This window comes from Geotrypetes seraphini, chromosome 7 (genome assembly GCF_902459505.1).
Source record: "Geotrypetes seraphini chromosome 7, aGeoSer1.1, whole genome shotgun sequence".
NCBI classification, from domain to species: Eukaryota; Metazoa; Chordata; class Amphibia; order Gymnophiona; family Dermophiidae; genus Geotrypetes; species Geotrypetes seraphini.
Window position 1 is genome coordinate 55098290 of NC_047090.1, and position 25511 is coordinate 55123800.

Here is a 25511-nt window from a genome sequence, read left to right on the forward strand (position 1 = left end):
TGAAGGTTCATTTAATAAAATATTGTGAGATTTATTGCATAAAATGTCTTTTGATCAATGTATCATTGCTAAGTGTGAAAACATAAAAGCTATAGGTATAATACCAAGAATTTGCTCCATTAAACAAAAATAATAGCAAATTTTAAGAAAAATGGAGCTTTATGTAATTAGTGACTTTGAGTGACCCCAGGATGGGCTTTAAAAAATAAAAAAACTGTTTCTGATCAAGCACAATCAAATTCATGGGAAAAGCTTCAATTCACATGTTTTTTCCAACTTTAGGTTTTTCTGGACAACCCTATGATTTGTTACGCACATGTGGAAAGGTACATATTTATATTTAGGGTTTTAAATTTGAATATAAACAACAACAAAACTTGGAGAAGGCCAATATGTGTATATAAATTAAGGATAGCTTCCCAGGAGATATGAGATGGTATATTACGTGATTTATATAGCATGTTCAAGCTATTACTATGTCATTGTTTTAGTTGGCAGCTTTCATAATAGATCTCAAAATTTTATGGTGATTTCTGTGGTAATACATTGTCATTCTTAAAAATCTGATAACCAGAATATTCTTTGTGACAGGAACCTGGGTCTAATCGAGGTCTCTGTTTGTGTAATCTGGATTCTTCATGGAATAAATGATCAGCAGTCCTCTTTGGCAGGTAAGCAACTACGAAATCTTTATATTCTGGATGCTTAATCTTCATGTCATACCAATCTAAAGTTACATGTACGCTGAATGTTTTAAAGGTGTGCCTTTAGGCCATTGCGAGACTGATAATTGACAGTCTCTCTTGGAAATATGATTTATTTTATTTGCATATGTGTTCATGTTTAAAGTGATACCTCCTGAAACAAATGAGATCTTGAGAAAGCAACAGTAGGGAAAAAATATAATCATTTATATTTACTTTTAGGAAGCAGCATATTATGAACAAATAAAAAAATGTGAAATACTTAAATTCATAAAAAGTACCAAGTAAAAATAGATTTTTTGAAACTCTGTACTTTCTAAGTTGATAGAAATCAAGTTATTTTGGTCCTGATTCTGCATTAAGCACTGCTAGGCGCCCAATTTCATAATCCACGCTCAACTTTTTTTTAATTGACTTAATGAACGTGGTACTGTCATTGTCAGTTTTCAGCCATTAAAAAAATTAAAATAACCAATTAAAGGTTGGGTACTGAATTCCCAGGACACCTAGTGACGCCAAAGTGGAGGCACTTTCCAACGCCTAACTATGCTTACCTGAAAATTAGGCATGGTTGACTTAGGCCTCACTAGGTGTCTGTGTTAGGTGCTGGTAGCACCTACTGGTGCCTACCTCTATGATGCCTAGTGATGCCTAAGCACAGCTCGGCAGGATTCTATAAGCGGCACTGAGCGGTTAATTGACAACTGTACTGAGTGGTGCCTACAATTTAGCGTGCTTAAGCACCGTTTATAGAATCTGGACCTTTGTGTTTTCTACTGCTAGAATGGTATTCAGCTATTTGGCTAGATTTCTATACTTCTCCCTCCAAATTTGAATTCGGTTATTCGCAATTTTTTTCCTCCGCCAGATGTTTTAAAGGTTGCTCGGACCTCCCCAGACCTTACCTGGTGATCTAGCGGTGACGTGGGGCAGGTGCAGTCTTCCTATGCTCCTGCCCTGTGCAGAGCCATCATCAAAAATGGCTACCATGAGTTCCCGTGGTCTCACGAGACTACAACGGAAATTCACGGCAGCCATTTTTGAGGACGGTTCTGCATGGGGCAGGAGCTTAGGAAGAATGCTCCTGCCCCGCGTCACTGCTAGATCACCAGGTAAGGTCTTGGGAGGTCTGGGACACAGGAGGGAGGTGGGGTGGGTCAGAGTCGGCCCAAAAAGTTATTTGCGAAGTTTCCATATTCACGGGCTGGCTTTACCCCTAACCCCCGTGAATATGGAGAGAGGAGTGTAATAGAAAAATGATTATTTTACAACATAAGAATTGTTTAAATTGAATGTTATTCTCAACAACATAAGTGCTATCTGAAGAATGTGGTCTTTAAAGCTCATGGTAGATGAATAGAGGATCTAGAAAACAACAGATGAAGACTATAAATAAATCATGGAGTCAAGATACCCAGTATGGTCTTATGTTTATGTATATATTCATCAAAGATATGAATGTATCTTTTAAAAACAATTTAAAAAATAAGAAATGATTAGTAAATAAAAGAAAATGACAGACATGATGTAATATCATATAACATACCTAGGAATTGCAATAATGTATCATAATGCAATTTCTAATGAATGTAATTGTTAAAATTCATGTGGAAACCTGAATGGTGTGTGTTTGTGTGTGTTGAAAGTGAGAGGATCTGAATCAAAGTTGAGTTTACACCTTGGATACATATATGATGGTCCATAACATAGATGCTGGCCAGTTTGACAATGTACAATGATATCTGATATTTTTTGATATGACTGATGTGGATTATATTGGTGATTAGTGTTGGATCCCTATGGTTTTAAAGAGTCTTTAGAACTTAAAATGGGTAAATTTTTGGACTTCTTTATATAGGTTTTCTGTTATTACCTCCAAAATGCATTCCATTCTTTCTTACCTTTTTATTGGTTTCATTTATTTTTCAGTTCCTTCTTGTAGTCCATCAAGGTGTTTTCCAGTTGTAGATAGGAAGTTGTATCTTTATTCTCATTTTACACATAAAAGTTTGTTGACAAATATTTTGTCTTATGCAGTCCTATATTTTTCAGTGTGTCACTAATACTGCCACATTTTGCATCTTCCTTCTGTTCTTATTAAATACCGTATTTTTCGCTCCATAAGACGCACCTGACCATAAGACGCACCCATGTGTAGAGGAAAAACCAAGAAAAAAAAATTTGGTTCAGAAATTTTTTTTTCTTGGTTTTTTCCCCCTCTGCACATGGGTGTGTCTGGTGGTCTGAGGATGCTTTAGGGACATGTGGGTGATGCAGGAGCATGCATCAAGGCAGTGTTTGTGGCTGTGGAGCTGAGTATCAAGAGAGAGCGAAGGGCATTTTGCAGCCTTTGTTACTTGCTGCTGGCTTCCCTCCATAAAAAAGGGCCTTCAGGGCCTCAGACCTCCCCTCCTCTCTTCTCTCCCTTTCCTCTCTGGCTTCCCTCCATAAAGAAGACAGTCCCAGTGCTTCAGGGCCTCAGACCTCCTCTCCTCCCCCTCCCTTTCCTCTCAAGCGCTATGAACGCCATGACACTCCCCCTACTCTCACTGGGCCCAGTGGAGCAGCCCATCTCCCTTACTGCTGCAGAGTCTGGAGGGCGCGGCATCCCTGTCACTCACCGTCATAGCAGATATTCTTCCCTCCGCCTTGACTGTACACCATGGAGCCGGCGGAGGAGCAACGAGTCGGCAACGGAGAGCGGGAGCTTGCGGGAAGAGGCCAGGCTCTAGGAGCAACCTTAACCCGCAGTAGGGGTGGAGCTCTGCTCCAGTGGAAAGGCAGGGGGAGGTGCGTGCCATGGGGCTTAGAGAAGAGAGCGACCCCAAATAAGGAACATAAATGTCTAGTGGGGATGGGGCCAGCTGCACTATCCCGAAGCGCATTGTAATTGGCTACGGCGGGGCTATCAGATGCTGCCAGGTACTAGGGACCTACCTTGGCCGGTGCTGCTCTGACCCAACAGAATGATCAAAGAGGCGGGGCTCTGTGGATCTTGGCTGAAGAAGGAGCGGGGTTGAGCACAAAGAAGCAGCATTTTAAAAAAGGTACCGGTGGGGGGTATTTAAAAAAGTGTATTTGCTCCATAAGATGCACCCATTTTTCCACCCACTTTTTTGGGGGAAAAAAGTGCGTCTTATGGAGCGAAAAATACGGTATATTACAATGAAGCACACATGCAACAGAAAGGGTGGGCCAGTATATGCACTGAACTTCATAGTCTAGACAAAGTTTTCCAAGAAAACTACATTTTCATGAATATTTTTGTGGATGATTCATAGTTCTGAAGAAGCAAGTTGGTTTTGTATGACCACAAGTTTATTGAACTTTCAGCCACAAAGGAAAAACTTAATAATAGGGCGGAAGGGTTGGTTAAATGAAACCTTTTTAGTAAGGCTGTACCTTGTAAGCGGAATCTGAAAATCTCATCTTTGACTAATGCCAATTTATTATAGTTTGTTAAAATCTACAAACATTCATCTATTAGCATTACCCTTCTCCTCCACTGCCAATTCCAGACTTCGTTCCTTTCATCTAGCTGCCCCGTATGCCTGGAATAAATTACCCAAGTTTGTCCGTCAAGCCCCTTCCCTTCCCTTGTTTAAAAGCAGACTGAAAACCCACCTTTTTGATATAGCTTTCAATCCTTAACCCTACTCTTCTGCCCTCCAACCTAACCTGCTGATTAACCGTTCCCCTTAACTGTATCCATGACATCCTGTTTGTCTGTCTTGCCTGTTTAGATTGTAAGCTCTTTCAAGCAGGGACTATTTTCTTTCTCTTTGTGACTCTGTGCAGCGCTGCGTGCATCTTGTAGCACTATAGAAATAATTAATAGTAGTAGTAGTAGTAGTATTAAATTTCCTAGCTTTGCACAGGTTATATATGCCTGTGCTTATAAAATAAAGTCTCATTACATACATTGCAGCATTACCCCCAGTGCTGCTGCACAAGCCTGAGAGCTAGCAAACATATCCAGTTAAAATTTCTGCAAGCAATCCGTGCAGAAGTCTTTTGCAGTTGCTCTGCTTCTATTTTTTTTTTTTTGTTTTTGCTTAAAGTTCGTTTGGTTCAGTGGCTTCAGTACCTTGATACCCCTTCTGGTGGTCATCTGTCGGAAGAAAGAATGCAGTCCTGCAGAGCCGGACTGCTGCTTCACAGAGAAACTCTGGTGGATCTATGGAGCCAGCCTGTTGTGTTCAACCCTTCTTTAACTCAGGTTGTGTGCATCTGGATATTATTGAATGAGAGACCCAAGAAAGGGACTTGGGGGTAATGGTGGACATGACAATGAAGCTGACGGCACAGTGCGCAGCGGCCGCTAAGAAGACAAATAGAATGCTAGGCATAATCAAGAAGGGTATTACAACCAGAACGAAAGAAGTTATCCTGCCATTGTATCAGGCGATGGTGCGTCCGCATCTGGAGTACTGCATCCAATATTGGTCGCCGTACCTTAAGAAGGATATGGCATTACTCAAAAGGGTTCAGAGGAGAGCGACGCGTCTGATAAAAGGGATGGAAAACCTTTCATACGCTGAGAGATTGGAGAAACTGGGTCTCTTTTTCCTGGAGAAGAGGAGACTTAGACAGAAACTTACAAGATCATGAAGGCCATAGAGAGAGTAGAGAAGGACCGATTCTTCAAACTTTCAAAGAATAAAAGAACAAGAGGGCATTCGGAAAAGTTGAAAGGGGACAGATTCAAAACAAATGCCAGGAAGTTCTTCTTTACCCAACGTGTGGTGGACACCTGGAATGTGCTTCCAGAGGACGTAATAGGGCAGAGCACGGTACTAGGGTTTAAGAAAGGATTGGAAACTTCCTGCTGGAAAAGGGGATAGAGGGGTATAGATAGAGGATTACTGTACAGGTCCTGGACCTGTTGGGCCGCCGCGTGCGCTTATGTTCTTATGTTTGGATAGGCTGGAGTGAGCTTCAGTGTCAACTCCAGTAGTTGGAACCTAAGGACTGTACTGGGTAGACTTCTAAGGTCTATGGTCCAGAAATAATAAAGAAAAATACATTTTAATTAGAGAATGACATGGTGACAAAATTCATCACCGTTCTCGTCCCCGTGGATAACCACGGGAAACCATCTTCATGTCATTCTTTAAGGAGAGAGGAAATAATCAGAGTATAATTGGGCACAACCACTGACCTGCAAGCTTTGCTTTGAAGAATGCTGGTGTAGAAGGACCGAGGTTGAAATAGACACTAGAAAATGACATGGAATTATTTCCCGCGGTTATCTGCGGGGACGGGAACGGTGATGAATTTTGTCACCGTGTCATTCTGTAATTTTAATTTAATCATGACATTGTAATGTATGTGATTACAGGGAAGAATGGAAGGACCATTCTGGTCTGTATCTGCCACCATTTACTATGTTACTAGTGAAAAAAGCATACAAATGACTACAAGCAGAAGTATAAGACAAAAAATTAGGCTGATTGGTATTTGAGAGATATGGAGAGTCATGAAGAAAAGTCCTGCTCATAACATCCAAATAAAGGGTCTATCTTAGTGTTTTTCAACCTTTTTACACCTATGGACCGGCAGAAATAAAAGAATTATTCTGTGGACCGGCATTGGTCCGTGGACCTGCGGTTGAAGAACACGAGGCTAAGTCTTGGGCCAGACCCCGCCCATCTCTACCCAATCTCCACCCCAGACCCCACCCCTATAATAGTACTAATTGCACCTTGCACGTTCCGTGCCTAATCTGGAAGCCTTCCCTCTGACGTTGCGACGTCAGAGAGAAGGCTTCCGGTTCAGGTGCAGGACGCCCGTAGGAGCCATTGCCCGTGGCTTTATGCACCAAATCAGGAAGAGGGAGCTGGCTTGAAGATAACGCCGCATTGATCGCACCGTGGACCGGTGGTTGAAGAACACTGTTTTGGGCCTATTGCACGTGCTGGCCCTATGGACCGGTAGGAAATTTCTGTGGACCGGACCGGTGGTTGAAGAACACTGGTCTATCTAACAATCATAATCAAACAGGAAACAGTCTAGATTTCCTGTTTGATTATGGCAGTGAGATATACTGTACATTTTTATACTGAAACGTCCAAAATGAACAACCATTTTCCAAGGTGAAACATCCAACTTTTAAATGACAAAAAACAAGGGATATGAACATCTTTCTGGCATCATTTTTCAAAAATAGGGCCACACAGATGTCCCTGCAGAGCAGCGAAGTAGCCTAGTGATTAGTGCAGGGGATTGTAAACCAAGGGACATAGGTTAAGATAATACTAGAAATAAGTAGTAGTAATAAATGTGATCCTTCCTAGACCTGAAAAATACCTACTGCTCCTGAATAGCTTTCAGACTTGAAGATGTCTTTTATATATTTGGGGTACAGTAGGTATCTTTCTGTTTCTGATAGGGTCAGAATTATAAACGAACAAACAAAAAAAGAGCTGAAGTGAGACTTGAACCTGGGTCCCTTGGTTCACTGCACTAATCACTAGGGTACTGCTCTGACCTCTTTTGCTGCCTTTTTCTGAATGGCTGCAATACCTGCAGCTGAGCCTGATTTTCCTTTTCAGTTTCAGGGGATAGGGGGACAGCAGCCACTGGAGGATTCATGAAAGGTCATGTCTTAATCCCTCCAGTGGTTAGCTGCCTAATCAGAGAAACGTTTTGTAACTTGGATAAGACTGAAATAGGTCTAGATAAAAAAAAGTCCTTCATTTTAGACATGGACATTTCTCTGTATTCAAAAATCCTTGTTGGATGTCCTACTTTTGGACCCTCCTAGTCCCACCCAAAACACCCCCTTGCTTTTGGGACAAACTGCAGTGTGAATCCAAATTCTGATTTTCCAAAATCAGGATTTGGATGTTTATAGCAGCTGGACTTTTTTTTTTAGGCACTTTAAGACATCCATCTGATTTGAAAATGAGCACCCTACTGATAATGGCAATAACACTTCAATATATAGTGGGGTTGTGAAACGGATGTCACTTTCACACCCCTGGAAGTGACATCCGTTTCACATTTTCAATATACAGAGTTTTGCTTGCACAAGAGCTATTACATAAAGAAATAGTGCTAATCTTCAAAAGTATGTTTTAATTGGCAATAAATATAATTCTGGACTCATCCACAGTCATCAGTTACCTCTTTCTTTTGTCTTGATAAAACTTATTGTTGTTAATACTTATCTTCCTTTTTATAATAAGTGCTCTGTTGGTAGGACACAAATCAGACATCAAACTTATTAAATTTGAAGTGTGTGTTTTAAAACGATGCTTAATATTTTTGTTTTCCTAATGTTTTCAGCTTTTCGTTGTGGCCTTCAGTATCTTGGCAATATGGCTGCAGGAAACAGAGATTCCCGGAATAGGATTTGGAAGTGTACTTTTCCAGATTTTTTCTTGTAAGCATCTACATGCATCTTTCTTAACATTAACTTCTTGTGGTTTGTTACTGATTTCTAGATAATATTTCCAATTCTTCTAGCACCACAGTTCTTTCTTGAAAAGTATGAGGGATAATCTAGGTGAAAAAAAAATACTTTTAGTCAAGACTCATTTCTAGTGCGATAGGCACACCATTCTTGAACCTGTGGGTTGTGTACCTCTGACTATGATATCTGGTATAGAGAGCCTTGTTTACATTTTCTGATCCTCCTACCATCACTCTGGGCTGCCCTGTAATGCCCCAGTTTTACTCTCTATATATGAGATGGTAGGAGCCTGTCTGTTCTGCTCATATTTATTTTTCTTTTTCTTTTAATTTCAGTTTTTTAAAAATCTGATCGTGAGGCATTTTGGTGCTGCAAGATAACACGAACTCTGAGGGCAATAGTCTGTAATCAAGAGGCTGCCTGCTTGGCCAGCCTGCACTACAGTTTGAGAGCTCAGGGCCATTCTCTTCGGAGCAAGGCTCGCTCCAGGTTTTGTCCGCAGAGAGCTTGAGCATAGGCTAAGTAGCTCTGTTGTAGTTTTTCACCAGGATCGGATGCTGACTACGTTTCCTTCCCCTGACTTCGTGCATGAGTTCTGGTGGAAGTTTGAGATCTCAGTCCAGCCAATAGGACTGAGGAGCAGTCTGAAGAAGCAAGCTATCCAGGTTTCTAGGCTTGTCTGAGACGGTTTTAACCTAAGCAGCTTCCAGCACTTGCATGGTACAATGAGTGGAGGCTATAATAGCCTATAAGAGAAATCGATGTGGTGGGGGTCTGTAAAAGTAGTTTTTGAAGGTTTCTGGGGCCCCCACCTCTAAAATTCTATTCCCCAAATTTTTTGACCCCTTATTTAGCTCTCACAGGTCATTTGTGGTGCTGCAATTGCTGATGCGGTGGTCATCTTGGATTACCCAGTTTTGGAATAAAAGTTTCTTTCTATCTACCTCAAAACACCTCAGTTTGGCTCAAAATCGGTCTAAATCGATTCCTCAGGCCAGGATACCCAGGATTCATGCCAGATTTGCGCTATCTGGCTGGCCGACCAAGGACCATCCGTATCCCAAGTGCCACATTAGGGGGGAGAGGGGGAGCCACTGGCTTAACTTCCTATACTCCTTCTGGTGATATGGGGTCCTAGATGACTCGAGTTCCATGTCAAAAATCCTGGCTGGAGCTGAAAAGTGGTGAAAATGTGTCCCCAGTAAAGGGCATCTGCCATTAAATCCCAGAGTGGAACACAGGAGCGCCTGCAAGGACCCTTAGTGTCCTAGTATGGCTTTTGCTCCAAAATTTATAAGTATGATATACAAAGCATACTTAAATTACAGTGGTCGCAGTGCCTCCTCCTTAGGGGTTGAGATGGTGGTAGGGCCAGGAATCCGCCCCCCCCCCCCCCACTCTCTTAAGAACACAGTTCCCCCATAACATAGCCATACACAAGATAAGAGGGTACAGTCAGAAGAGGACTGGGATGAAGTGGATTCTGTATCTGTCTTTCCTATCCCAGTTTGGGTCCTCAGTACTAGGAGATTCTGCATCGCACCAGGTCCCAACCAGGTAGCAGCCCTGGGTCTGAAAGGACCCAACTGTGCGCAGGTTGTTTAAGCCCACAGCTTTTTTTGAGATTATTACTGACTCTCTCCAAGCCATGTCAGTGTCAATGAGATGTCCATATCTGAGACTCAGAACCATGTGCGATATTAATCTTCAAGACAGATTAGCTAATATTCCCTGCTTGGGGGAAGAGCTTTTTGGTAATTCCATTGAAGTAACAAGCTGAAGACCCCTCACAATCAATCGCATTAAAATATAGATATAGCAAACGTTAATAATAAGCAAGATGGATCAGAAGCTGGTTGGCGGGTAGGAGACAGAGGGTGGGAGTGAAGGGCCACTACTCGGACTGGAGGAAGGTCACGAGTGGGGTCCCGCAGGGCTCAGTACTAGGGCCGCTGCTATTTAATGTATTCATAAATGATCTGGAAACAGGGACGAAGTGTGAGATAATAAAATTTGCAGATGACACTAAACTATTTAGTAGAGCTCGGACTAAAGAAGACTGTGAAAAACTGCAAAGGGACTTGAACAAACTAGGGGAATGGGCAACAAGATGGCAGATGAAGTTCAATGTTGAGAAATGTAAAGTATTACATGTGGGAAACAGAAACCCGAGGTACAACTATACGATGGGAGGGATGTTTTTAAATGAGAGTACCCAAGAAAGGGACCTGGGGGTGATGGTGGACTTGACAATGAAGCCGTCAGCACAGTGCGCAGCGGCTGCTAAGAAGGCAAATAGAATGCTAGGCATCATCAAAAAGGGTATTACAACCAGAACGAAAGAAGTTATCTTGCCATTGTATCGAGCGATGGTGCGTCCGCATCTGGAGTACTGCGTCCAATATTGGTCGCCGTACCTTAAGAAGGATATGGCGATACTCGAGAGGGTTCAGAGGAGAGCGACACGTCTGATAAAAGGGATGGAAAACCTTTCATACGCTGAGAGATTGGAAAAACTGGGACTTTTTTCCCTGGAGAAGAGAAGACTTAGAGGGGATATGATAGAGACTTACAAGATCATGAAGGGCATAGAGAGAGTAGAGAGGGACAGATTCTTCACACTTTCAAAAAATAAAAGAACAAGAGGGCATTCAGAAAAGTTGAAAGGGGACAGATTCAGAACGAATGCTAGGAAGTTCTTCTTTACCCAGCGTGTGGTGGACACCTGGAATGCGCTTCCAGAGGGCGTGATAGGGCAGAGTACGGTACTGGGGTTCAAGAGGGAATTGGACAACTTTCTGCTGGAAAAGGGAATAGAGGGGTATAGATAGAGGATTACTGCACAGGTCCTGGACCTGTTGGGCCACCGCGTGAGCGGACTTCTGGGCACGATGGACCTCAGGTCTGACCCAGTAGAGGCATTTCTTATGTTCTTATGTTCTTAAACAGAAATAACAAAGTAAATTTAATAACAGTTGTCAAAATTTTTATTCATATCACAATCTTATACTATAATATAATGATTTAGAGTTGTGTAAAATCAATAGCCATCAACCAGTAGTCAATGACCATCAACATATAAACATATAAGACAAGACAAACAACAAAGAGAATAACTTCACAATCAATCGCATTAAAATATAGATATAGCAAACGTTAATAATAAGCAAGAAACAGAAATAACAAAGTAAATTTAATAACAGTTGTCAAAATTTTTATTCATATCACAATCTTATAGTATAATATAATGATTTAGAGTTGTGTAAAATCAATAGCCATCAACCAGTAGTCAATGACCATCAACATATAAACATATAAGACAAGACAAACAACAAAGAGAATAACTTCATGATCATGGGAAACAAAATCCAAAGAAATTCCACTCAAAAAAGTACATAATAAAGATAGTCCAAAAGATAATCCAAAAAATGACAATAATAGTGTAAATAATCTCACAGAAAGAGCATATATGGCTCAAAAATACGTGAACAAAAAAGAAGAAATTCCATTCAAAAAAACTGAAAACAATTCAAGAAAAAATCCAGAGAATAGTGCTGGTGTAGGCAATCTCTCAAGTGAAAATCGAACGTGAAAGCAGCTGCAACAGTTAAAAAAATCACGATGACAATCATTAGTGCAAAAAGAGATTCAAAAGAGCAGATCACAGAAAGTGAAATCAAATGTAGATCAGATAAATATAAAGGAAATCAATGCTTGACGAAGAACCAAATGTCCACACAATCATGAAATCCAACAGTCAGTAGAGTACAATTTACAATCGTTCTTCTTAACTTCTTCCTCCTTAACACAGGCTGTGTTTCAAGTTTTCTTTCTCAAAAGGAAGAAATATCGCTAAAACCAAAAGAATATATAAACATATCAGCGTGCCTGAAAGGCTAAAGGTAACATAAGCATAGCAAGAAAACAAACAAAAGGCAAACCTACCAGGCAGGAAGTCAAAGCACGGCTCATCAATCACAAGATTCACCGTGGCCACACAAATGTCATGATGACAGAGGGCAGAGAATGAGATTAAATAGTCAAAACCAAACCAAACTCAGCTGATGCTACTAAGTATTCTTCAGTATGGAATCAACCACTCTATTTCCCTGTTCAGGCCGTTAGGCATCACCGTCTGCCAAGCAAAAATTAATCTCTGCTCATGGTATGTAAGCAGGTGGGCGATATCACCACCCGATAATGAAGTAAATTGTTTAAGAACACAGAAACGAAGATCAGATAATAGATGATTATGCTAAGCCCAATGATCTACCAGCGGGGCATCAGTCTTACCAGTTCTGATACAACTCAAATGTTCGGCAATACAGGACTTAACCGCTCTCTTAGTCTGGCCAATATAAACTTTATGGCACGGACAGAAAATGCTATAAACGACCTGAATAGAGTTACAGTCAGTATGATGATGCAAAAAGAAATATTTATGTGAGTTAGGAATAAGCACTTTATCGGTATTCAAAGAATATTGACAGTATCTGCACTGGCCACAAGGGGTTTGCCCCAAGGTGCCATTGGTTGTTATGGCATTTGTACGATGTTTCAAACGTTGCCCCAAATTTTTGCCACGCTTAAAGGCAAATCTGGGACGTTCTTTAAATTCAGGGTGAAAGCCCAACAAATGCCAATGCTGACCAATGACACTTTGTAGCTGAATGGACAGAGGAGAGAAAGGCAGAACGCAAGTCATTCTACAATCAGGGGTATCATCATCATCAGCCCTAGGAAATAAGAGCCATTGGCGTTCAGCATTCATAGCACTTTAGCGGCTTGTTTGATAACAGATGTAGGATAGCCACGTTGTTGAAATCTCTGGGCCATGTTGCCACACTAGATCTTAAAATCATCCTTAGAGGAACATAAATGTTTCAACCTAAGCATTTGACCCGTAGGAATACTGTTACGCAAGGCTTTGGGATGGTAACTGCGATAGTGAAGAACAGTATTAGTGTCTGTTTGTTTACGGAAAATAGAAGTTTTAAATTGGCCCTCAGCATAACTCAGTAGGACATCCAAGAAACTAATGACATTCAGATTATGAGCCATAGTAAACTGTATATTACTATTACACTGATTAAGATATAACAAAAAACTTTTTGTACCCCTATTCTTTAGTATATTGTTCTCTCTTTTTATTGTCTTGTTTATATACAATTCCATTGAAATAGCCAAATAAAAACTCTCTGACCATGAAAAGAATTGGAATGCTTTGGTTAAAACCAAGTCTAAACCTCTTTCGACTTCTCAGTCATTTAAACCCTCATTATAGCAAAAGCATTATTCTGCCAAACCTGTGGTCTCTTGTCCAGCTCAGCAAAAAAAATCCAAAAACACAGCAACCCCAGAAGACTCAACCAGCAGCTCCTCAAAAGCCAGCACAGTCTTTTTGACAGACTCATGGAGAACATAGCTGATGTTTCCCTTTCTCTGCCTCTTCCTCAGCCATTCGGAGGTTGGCTCCAACTTTACCATCAACGTTGGCAGTTGATCAGACCTCTGGGTTCTAAAGGTCATTCAAGAGGGTTACTCTCTTCATTTCATCACTATACCTCCAGACCACCCTCCAAGAGAGTCTTCTTTCAACCCTCAGCAGACGTCCCTTCTGCTTCTAGAAATAGAATCTATTCCAAATACAGTAGAAACGTCCCTCCTGCTCAAAGGAACTGGGAGTTTTACTCTCTGTATTTTCTTATCCTGAAGAAGACCGGAGGTCTGCATCCAATTTTGGATCTCAGAGACCTGAACAAGTTCTTAGAAAAGGAAATGTTTTACATGTTGTCCTTGGCAACTTTATCTCCAGTCTTGAATCAGAACAATTGGCTATGCTCTCTGGATGTAAAAGAAGGTTTTACGCATATCCCTATTCATCCGGCTCTCAGGAAATTCCTCAGATTTCAAGTGGCCCATCAGCATTTTCAATACAAGGTTCTGCCCTTTGGCCTCGCATCCTCACCCAGAGTATTCACCAAGTGTTTAGTGGTAGTGGCTGCAGCTCTGCAGGCTCAAGGTCTTCAGGTTTTTCCTTATCTTGATGATTGGCTCATAAAGGATGCCACTCCTCAAGGGGTGCTTGCAGCTACACAGTCCACAATTCTCTTGCTTCAGCAGTTGGGATTTGAAGTCAATTTTCTCAAATCTCAACTTCATCTCTCTCAAATTCTGCAATTCATAGAAACCCTCCTCGATACCATTCTACTCAGGGCGTTTCTTCCTCAGCAAAGGCAAGACAATTTGATTCAATTTTGCACACAGGTTTCTTGCCTTCCATCCATATTGGCCAGGCATCTCAGGACACCCCAGTGGTCTCTAGCATCTCAATGGTCTCAAGCTCTCAATCCTCTCTCACAATAGATTACAATCACATCTTCACTTTGTCAATCTCTGCAGTGATGGATGATCTCTCCAGAGGACTTTTATTCCAAAGCCCTCCACATCAGAAAGTTCTGACCACAGACTTGTCCAAGTATGCTTGGGGAGCTCATCTGGATGTTTTTTGTACACAGGGTCACTGGTCAGTCCAGGACAGCAATTCCACATCAATTTGTTGGAAATCGGGACCATTTGCAATGCTCTCAAGACTTTTCAACACATTGTAGCAAATCACATCCTCCTAATTTGCACGGACAATCAGGTGGCAATGTATTTCATAAACAAGCAAGGAGGATCAGATTCAGGAAGCCCAGAGGATTTGGCACTGGATGATTGCTCACAACATATTCCTCAAAGCAGTCTATATTCAAGGGGAAAAGAATTCTCTTGCTGACAACTCAGCATATTTCTCTGGCTGCACGAGTGGATGCTCAACTCTGCAGTCTTGCACCAGATATTCTCTTGCTGGGAGACTCCTCAGATAGACCTATTTGTATCCCCCCACAATAACAAGCTGCCCCAATTTTGCTCTGGTCGGTACTCTCCCCAGCTTCTGGAAGCAGATGCTTTTCTCATAGATTGGATTCACAAGTTCCTCTATGCGTTTCCACCAATTCCTCTCATTCTCAAGACACTCATCAAGCTCAATCAAGAATCGGCCACCACTATCCTCATAGCTCCTTGGTGGCCCAGATGACCATGGTTCTCCCTACTACTTCAGCTCAATATCAAAGAGCCAGTGCCCCTGCAGATCTTTCCATCTCTTCTCACGCAGCATCAAGGATCTCTTTTATACCCCCGTCTTCAGTCTTTGCACCTGATAGCTTGCTACCTTTCTGATCCTGTCCGGCTTATTTTAGAAGCATCCAGAAAACTGTCTACACAGCAGTGCTACCAAAAGAAGTAGACATGGTTTTCTGTGTGATGTACTCTTCATCATCATCTATATCTTTAGTATTGGATTATCTTCTACATTTATCAAACTCAAGTCTTAAAACTACATTCCTCCTTCTGTATTCACGGTGGTTACGGGCGCAACATAGCTGCGAATACGGAAAAAACGCAAATAACTTTCTCATATGTTCGCGGTTTTCTTTTAAAAACCCTCAAGAATATCATAAAACCGTGAATAACATATGAGAAAGTTATTCGCCTCCTCCCCCCACCTGCCTGGGTCTCTCCTTTAACCCTGGCCCTGTCTACAGAGCAGGGGGAGAGAGAAAAATCCACCGCCCCACTGTCACGTCACTCCAACCTCTCCCACCTCACCAAGCCACCGCTCTTATGTCCGTGTCCCCTCGCGCCTGGCCCGTCTCCTCTTCTCAAAGCCATGGACCCAAATTCCAGCGGTGCTCACGTGACGGTCTCGGCCAATGGCTGGGCGGCGCTGCAGTCCAGGCCATGGCAACAGGAGCTCAAGGGGGGTTGCGGCGGTGGCTGCCTGGTGTGCGATGGTTCTGGCGGAGATGAGCCGCTGTTGCACTTGGCCAGGCTTTAGCCCATCCCTTTGCAATGGTAGGTATGCAAGGTTATTCCCTGCCCTCTTTGCACCCCTTTACTTGATTTACTTATACAGAAAAAAATAGGTGTTAGTGGCAGTTGTATAAATTGGCCATGGATGACGTAATTTGGGGGGAGGGGGAGCCAGAACGCTGAAAACCGTGAATAGTCGAAACCGCAGGTGCCGAAACCGCGAATAAGGAGGGAGGAGTGTACTTAATTAAAGTCCATCTCAGCAGTATCAGTGCTTTTCATGGACCAGTCAATGATAAACCTCTGACTGCTCACCCTCTTGAATCCAGATTCATGAAAAGACTTTTCAATGTCAAACCACCTATTAAACCCCCTCCAGTGGTTTGGGATCTTAATAGTTTCAAGTTTATTAAAAAAAAATTTAAAACGCTTAATCAGTTTTCTAAGCAGTGTACAATATAAAATTACATAAAAAAATTAAAACAGGGGATACTGGATAAAATCCAAGTGTCATAATAAAGCAATGATAAGACGTGTGGACTTACTTCAAACAATAGGAAAGTGGGGAAGAACTACAATCATTAAAGAAGAGTGCAACATAAAGGGAAAGTACAATAGGTTAGAGTAAAAAGTAACAATTTGATCTAATTTGTCCTTAAGAGGACAGTTGTTATCCAAAAGCGTCCTGGAACAAGAATGTTTTTAGTTTTGCTTTAAATTGTTTTAAATCGGACTCATTGCACAAATGGTTGGACAGCGAATTCCAGAGAGTAGGGGCAGTGACGGCAAAATTGTTGGAGCGCAATGTATTAATCAATTTTAAAGAAGGTATATGGCTCTCTCTAGATTTATGAAGCCTCCTTTTGAACCAATGTCTTCGGCTAATCTCAAATATCTCACTTGGAAAGTGGTCTTTCTCATCTCCCTTACTTCTGCTCGTTGAGTGAGTGAGTTTCAAGTGCTGGTGGCAGACCAGCCTTTTACAGTGTTCCACCATGACAAAGTAGTGCATCACATCCATTTAAAGTTCCTTCCAAAAGTAGTCACTGAATTTCATCTCATTTAATAAATTGTGCTTCCAGTGTTCTTTCCCAAGCCTCATTCTCATCCTGGAGAAGCGGCTCTTCACACTTTGGACTGTAAACGAGCCTTGGCTTATTACTTACAGCGAACTCAGCCACATAGGACATCTCCTCAACTGTTCATCTCCTTTGATCCCAACAAGTTGGGACAACCTTTATCTAACAGAACTATTTCTACATGGTTGGCAGTTTGTATCGCTTTCTGTTATGCTCAGGCTGGGCTGCAACTGAAGGATCATGTTACAGCACACAAAGTTCGAGCTATGGCAGCCTCGGTGACTTTTTTACATTCCACTCCTATTGATGAGATCTGTAAAGCTGCTACTTGGTCCTCAGTTCATACATTCACATCTCACTACTATCTGGAATCTTTTTCCAGACAGGATGGTCACTTCAGCCAAGTAGTATTACAAAATTTATTTTCTTAATGGCCATCACTCCCTCCATCCCATTTTATTAAGCTAGGGAGTCCCACATGTGAGAATATGCTGCTTGCTTATCCTGGGGTAAAGCACAATTACTTACCATAATAGGTGTTATCCAGGGACAGCAGGCAGATATTCTCACAACCCACCCACCTCCCCTGATTGGCTTCTTAGCTTGCTTATGGAACTGAGGTACTGCAAGCCTACCTCGGGCAGGAAGGTACTTGTGCATACGCGGTGTGGGCAGTCGCGAAATTTCTAAAAACTTAGTGGCGATGCACTTTTAAAGCTGTCCGTACTGGAGCTCCATTGATGACGTTACCCAAATGTGAGAATATCTGCCTTCTGTCCCTGTTATGGTAAGTAACTGTGCTTTTCCAGATCACAGGAAGTTCTTGAGGTTACACATTCTGGAGCAGCACTTCTATTTGGATTGGCCAAGGTGATGGTTGTAGTAGCATCCCAGGATACTGAAGCAACAAAGAGAGGTTCTAGATGGTTTAGATGGGCTGGAGAGAGCTTTGATTGAGAATTCAGTGGATGGAACCTAAACACAGTACTGGGCAGAGCTTTGGGTTCTGGCCCAGAAATAGATACTGTAAGAAGAAGAAAATTTAAATTAAATCAGTAATTTAAAGAGAGGGTAAGTTTGGGCAGACTGAATGAACCATTCGGGTCTTTATCTGCTGTCATTACTATGTTACTATGACAGAACAAAGTAGGCAAATAGCACAATATTGCTTTAGTGTTATATGGATTCCTGAGGAAGGCATTTTCATCAAAATGGTCTGTGTTGGGTCCAAATTTGAAAACAATTTCATAATAAAGATCTATCTGATTGGGAATTATTGTTCATCTGCCTGGTTTCCCACTGTTTGACTTTTGATGTTGATATTTTCCTTTATTTGCTTTTGAAAGCTTATCTGATATCATTTATAAATTTGTTCTGTTGCAATTAACTTGTTTTCTGTGGTTTGTTTTTCTCATTTGTGTACTGACTGTATTTTTTTTTAGCTTTTGTAATCATCCTTGAGCTCCATGAGGGTTAAGCAAACTAAAAATGCCAAAATTAAATTAGAATTAATTATTTTTCAAATTCTTTGGGATTAGTATTCAGCTAGTGCTTAACAGGTAAGATAAGGTAACTAAATAGAGGCTAAATATTATTATGTGTATAATTTTAAAGCTTACTTTCACTTTGTCCTAAACCGTGCTTCATATTAAGAACATAAGAAGCGCCATCTCTGGAACAGACCCTAGGTCCATCAAGTCCGGCAATCCGCACACGCGGAGGCCCCGCCAGGTGTACCCTGGCATAGTTTTGGTCCCCATATCGCTCCAAGCTTCTCGTAAAGAGAAGTGCATCTAGCCTACCCCTACCCATGTCACTTCATGCCACTCATAAGGAGATGTACATCTAACTTACCCTTAAATCCTAGAATGATGGATTCCGCAATTACCTCCTACAGATAGCATTGGACCATTCAGTTATATTTTTGGCCAGACACTATTCTGTAAAATTAAAAAAACCAAAAACATTTACATGCAGGATCTATAGTAAATTTACTAGCCACTGTTGAATGTTTAACTTGAGGCCCTTTTCACAAAGCCATGGTAGGGAATCCTGGTGTGGCAAATGCTATGCATCCCATAGGAATTGAAGGTGCTGCATCACATTTGCTGTGCAGGAATCGCTACTATGGCTTTGTAAAAGGGGCCCTTAGTTTAATTATCAGACCATTTATTTCTCAGATGCATGCAAGTTTACAGTATAATTGTGCTGTTTTATGTTTTTATATTTTTGAAGGACTTGTCTAAATCATTTGGATGGAAAAGTGATTACCTATGGAGCTATGTTGTTCTTTACCTGCCTTGATGTTGAGAAAGTGATAGAACTACAGCAAGTCAAGAATTTGCCTGTTGCTCAAAGTGTTGTCAGTACCTACAGGAAACTGCCAGAGTCGGAGTGGCTGTAGGTATCTTTGTATTCATAGCTAACTGAACTTGAACAGCTACTGACTTGAACAGTGTGTTGTGTTTACAGTTAGATTGTCACTGACTTATTTTTGACTCAGTCCCTGATGCAGCCCCAGAGGGTACGAAACATGGCCATGTTGGACAATTGAGAATTGTCAGTGTTCGTTGTAATAAAACAATTTATTTATATATACAGTATATTTTTATGCTGGTCTTCTGGTTTTGTTTTTGGACTGGATCTTACAGATTTTGCAGATTGCCTGCCTATCTGTTTTTGGGTCCTCCAAAAATACATCCAGTACTGTATGTACTCAAATATAAACCAAGATTTCTGGGCCATAAAAATAGCGCAAATATGGGGGTCTCAGTTTATATTTAGCCTCCTTTTGATGAATGGTGCTATTTTCCTCCCCTCCCCACCCGATGACCAATGCTGCTATTTTCCACCCCTCCCGATGACCGGCATTGCTATCTTCCCTACCCTCCAATGACCAGCACTGTTATCCCCCCAATGACTGACATTGTTTTCTCTCACCCCCTCCCCCTCCCCGACGAACCATGCTCCTATTCTCTACTACCTGCTCCCCCCTGCTCCAGACCGACATCATCACACTTACAGTCCTGATGCTCTGGAAGCCCATGCTGGCACTCTGTGCAGAGCTGAAAGGATTCTCAAGGATGCTCAAGGCCCTTTAGCTCAGCACAAAATGTTGCCATTGGCTTCCAGAGCATCGGGATTGTAAGTGCGATGTTGGGTCTGGGACAGGGGGGAGCGGGTAGTGGAGGATAGGAGTGCCTAAACCACTGTTCTTTGATTTTCCAGCGCTGCCGGTGCCTCCTCTGTACGTTACTTTTGCTGCGGTCCACCCACCTGTGAAGCAGTCTGCTTGGGTGGGATTGCAGCAAAGGAACTGTGCAGAGAAAACTACTAGCAGCGCAAGAGAATCATTCCCGTGCCAGCAACCTATTTGTAGTTTTTTGGGTGAGGTGGGCTTTGAAACCAGGTAGGGAGAACATTGAGGGGGGGATGAAGAAGGGAGAGATGCTGAATGGGAGGGGCAGAGAGAAGAGGAACGGGAGCACATGGATGGAGGGGCGAAGAATGAGATGGTGACACATGAATGGAGGGAAGGGGACAAGATGGGCCACATGGATGAAGGGAAAGTTGGAAAGAAAGATTTGAGATGGAAGAAAACTTAATATGAAAATCTGTGTAAAAAATGGACGTAGTGCAAGAGGTGAAGGAGAGGAAAGAAACAGCAAATGCATAAGGAGACCTTGGAAACAGAGTTAAGAGCACAGATGATCTTAATCCCATTGAGATGCTGTAGGGTGATTTGAAATGGGCTGTACATGCAAGAAATCCCTCAAACATCTCACAGCTGAAATAATTCTGCATTGAGGAGTGGGCCAAACTTTCTTTGTACATTGATTTGAAAAGGAACAATGGGGCTAAGGTCTTTTTCTCAACTCTGTATATTTTTTTTTTAATCAGTAAATTTTACATTTCTCTATAACACCAAAAACAATACAGGGACAAGCAAAATATCAACAAAGAGCTGAAGAAATGCCCCCCATGCTCACCCCATACCCACCTATAACCCTCCCATCCTATAACATTACCAGAGTATAGATTGCAAAACAATAACCTATTTCACAGTAGGTATTAAACTAACCCCCATTCAATCTGATATTAACATACATTCCCACTGTGGCCAACCTGTAAGATCAAGTCAAGTTGAATCCATATTTCCTGTGTGGAATTATAATTATCATGATATTTATCAGTTAACTTTTCAAGTTATTCAAGAAGCTATAGTCTATTAATCCAATCCTAAAATGTAGACCTGCTGGAATGTTTCCACTTGGCTGCTGTGGCACACTTGGCAGCAGCCAGACACATTTAAGATGCACTTGACATATGCAGCCTCTTTTATTGTACAAACCAAGAAGACAAACTTTGTTCAAGGGAAATGAGGAAACCAGACCCACTCCTATATGATGTTCAATTGTAGACCAAAATGCTTGGATTTTTTTCACAAGGCCATCAAATGTGATAGTATGAAACTTTCTCTTGCAAACATCTCCAACATCCATCAGTGACTACAATAGCGGAGATAGTTTTAATTATTTGTGGAGTATAATACCAGCATGAAAGAACCTTATATGCATTTTCTTTAATACACAAATAGGATTTTTGTATGTCATGGAACACCCTTTTCCATTCATTGCAAGTTAATTCAGTCCCCACATCAGTTTCCCAGGAAGACATAAAATTATATTTTCTAAATTACCTTTTACTAAGAAACCAATATAGAATAGAAAAGGGGCCTTTTAACTTTCCCAGGGCCAGACATAAGATTTTCAAAATGCTCTGAATCATCAGGATCCTCCCTGAGCCAAGCCTGACTGGAGATGAAATGCTTCACTTGTAAATAAGGGAAGATGATAGGGGTAGAAGATGGTAAAGTTCTTGTAGCTCTTCAAAAGGGATCATTTCTCCAACATCCAAGAACTGACAAAATTTTATTAACCCCAGCTGCTCCCATTGTAAAAAGACCCCTCCCTCTCTATCCACCTGAAAGTTTGGCTCAAACCTAAAGGAGGACATAGAGGAAACTCTGGATGATCTACCATACTTGTTTTTCATCTTTTCCCATACACTCAATAAATGGGTCACATATATGAGTTAGAAAGTACATTTGCTTTATGCTTGTTTGTATGTGATAGCCATAACAGTAACAAAGTAGTATTATAGGGGAATATGTTTGCTCATGCAGAACCCCTGCCTTAAGGGGGATAAACTCCCAATTTAACAATTGCTTAATTTGAGCTGCCTAGTAATACCACAACAAAGTGGGGACACCCCCACCCCACTCAACTCCCTGCCACAGTTACCAAACATGGGAATTTTCCTTCTCGACTCTATGAAAATCCCGCTATAAAGCCACGATAACATTCCTTGGTACCGAAATAGGAAAAGGTTGAAATAAAAATAACAAACATGGTAAAACATTCATTTTAAGTGCTGCCACTCTGGCCCACCAGGGCAACCATAAGTTCTGCCTTCTAAATAAATCAGAGTGAATATAACATATCAGATCATAATTTTGAGAGTATACCTTTTGTAAATCTCTAGTTATTTGCATCCCCAGATGAGAGGAAGTCCATTTAAACAGAAATGATTGTTCGAGTACGTCTTCCTCTGCTTGTTCAGTAGTAATCCCTTAGACTTTGGATTTAACGTCAATCTTACAGGGCTGTGGAGTCGGAGTCGAGGAGTCAGAGACAATTTTGGGTACCTGGAGTCGGAGTCAATAAAAAATGTACCGACTCTGACTCCTGATAAATTTAAATTATAATTAAAAAAAATACAGCAAATTCAAATGTCCCATTTCACAAACAATAGTCATAATTAACACATTGTTTGCAGGCATTTTTTTGCTGATCTACACTGAAAAGTGGGCAAATTTTTTAAAATGTTGCACGGGCAATTACATTTTGCATAAAATAGCTGTAATTTCTTAACCATTGCTTATTTTTGAATAGAACATAAGAACATAAGAATTGCCGCTGCTGGGTCAGACCAGTGGTCCATCATGTTCAGAAGTCCGCTCATGCGGACCAGCACTCTAACCGAGACTACCCTACCAGCACCCATTTTTGTCCAGCAGAAACTTGTCTAACTTTGTCTTGAATCCCTGAAGGGTATTTTCCTCTATAACACCCTCCGGAAGAGTGTTCCAGCTTTCTACCACTCTCTGGGTGAAGAAGGCCCAGACGAAATCCACCCTAGGGTACTAAAAGAACTAAGAAATGAGATAGCGGGAATACTCCAACGAGTTTGCAACCTATCCTTGAAAACTGGAGAGATTCCGGAGGACTGGAAGATAGCAAATGTTACACCTATCTTTAAAAAGGGGTCAAGAGGAGACCCGGGAAACTATAGGCCGGTAAGTTTGACATCGGTTCCAGGCAAGATGGTAGAAGCACTGATAAAGGACAGCATCTGTGAGCACATTGAAAAAAATGGGCTGATGAAAGCGAGCCAACATGGCTTCTGCAAGGGAAGATCGTGCCAAACAAACTTACTGCACTTCTTTGAGGGGGTAAACAGCCAGTTGGACAAAGGGGAACCTGTAGACATCATTTACCTTGACTTCCAAAAGGCCTTTGACAAGGTACCCCATGAGCGGTTACTTAGGAAGCTGTGGAACCACGGGGTGGAAGGGGACGTACACAGATGGGTCAAACACTGGTTGGCAGGCAGGAGACAGAGGGTTGGAGTGAAGGGTCACTACTCGGGCTGGAGGAAAGTCACGAGCAGAGTTCCGCAGGGGTCTGTACTTGGACCGCTGCTGTTCAATGTATTTATTAATGACCTGGAAACGGGGACGAAATGTGAAGTTATAAAATTTGCGGATGACACTAAACTCTGTAGAAGGGTCAGAACTACGGAAGAGTGTGAGGACCTACAAAGGGACCTAAGCAAACTGGAGGAGTGGGCGAATAAATGGCAGATGAAATTCAATGTAGGGAAATGCAAGGTCATGCATATAGGGAGAAAGAACCTGATGTTCAGCTACCAAATGGGGGGATTAGTATTAGAGGGAAGTAACCTTGAAAGAGATTTGGGTGTACTGGTGGATACAACAATGAAGTCAACGGCGCAATGCGCAGCAGCCGCGAAGAAGGCAAACAGAATGTTGGGTATTATTAAAAATGGTATTACGACCAGAAAAAAAGAAGTCATCCTGCCGTTGTATCGGGCAATGGTGCGCCCGCACCTGGAGTACTGTGTTCAGTATTGGTCACCGCACCTTAAGAAGGATATGGCAATACTTGAGAGGGTCCAGAGGAGAGCGACACGAATGATTAAGGGCATGAAAAACCTTTCATACACAGAAAGACTGGAGAAGCTGGAGCTCTTCTCCCTGGAAAAGCGGAGACTCAGAGGAGACATTATAGAGACCTACAAGATCATGAAGGGCATAGAGAGAGTGGAGAGAGACAGATTCTTCAAACTTTCAAAACATAAAAGAACAAGAGGGCATTCGGAAAAATTGGAAGGGGATAGATTCAAAACAAATGCTAGGAAGTTTTTCTTTACTCAGCAGGTGGTGGAGACTTGGAATGCGCTTCCAGAGGATGTAATAGGGCAGAGTACGGTACTGGGGTTTAAGAAAGGATTGGACAATTTCCTGTTGGAAAAGGGGATAGAGGGGTATAGATAGAGGATTATTATGCAGGTCCTGGACCTGTTGGGCCGCCGCGTGAGCGGACTGCTGGGCACGATGGACCTCAGGTCTGACCCGGCAGAGGCATTGCTTATGTATCTTATGTAACTTCCTTACGTTTGTACGGAATCTATCCCCTTTCAACTTTAGAAAGTGCCCTCTTGTTCTCCCTACCTTGGAGAGGGTGAACAACCTTTCCTTATCTACTAAGTCTATCCCCTTCAGTACCTTGAATGTTTCGATCATGTCCCCTTTCAATCTCCTCTGTTCGAGGAAGAAGAGGCCCAGTTTCTCTAATCTTTTGCTGTACGGCAGCTCCTCCAACCCCTTAACCATCTTAGTCGCTCTTCTCTGGACCCTTTCGAGTAGTACTGTGTTCTTCTTCATGTACGGCGACCAGTGCTGGATGCAGTACTCCAGGTGAGGGCGCACCATGGCCCAGTACAGCGGCATGATAACCTTCTCTGATCTGTTCGTGATCCCCTTCTTTATCATTCCTAGCATTCTGTTTGCCCTTTTTGCTGCCGACGCACATTGAGTGGACGGCTTCATCGACTTGTCGATCAGAACTCCCAAGTCCTTTTCCTGGGAGGTCTCTCCAAGTACCGCCCCAAATATCTTGTATTCATGCATGGGATTTTTGTTACCGACATGCATCACTTTACATTTATCCATGTTGAACCTCATCTGCCATGTCGATGCCCATTCCTCGAGCCTGATTATGTCACGTTGCAGATCTTCGCAATACCCCTGCGTCTTCACTTCTCTGAATAACTTCATATCGTCTGCAAATTTAATTACCTCGCTCGTCG

General features: G+C 41.9%; 1 protein-coding gene across 2 annotated transcripts in view; it reads left to right on the forward strand.

Moving 5' to 3' along the window:
- Positions 1 to 25511, forward strand: part of ATXN10 (ataxin 10) — a 192188-nt gene that overhangs the window by 31031 nt on the left and 135646 nt on the right. For both annotated transcript variants that reach the window (XM_033952744.1, XM_033952743.1), the window contains exons 3-5: positions 592 to 671; positions 7995 to 8091; positions 19293 to 19457. In XM_033952744.1, the coding sequence (XP_033808635.1) occupies positions 592 to 671; positions 7995 to 8091; positions 19293 to 19457 (342 nt within the window). The remainder of the gene's footprint in view (positions 1 to 591; positions 672 to 7994; positions 8092 to 19292; positions 19458 to 25511) is intronic.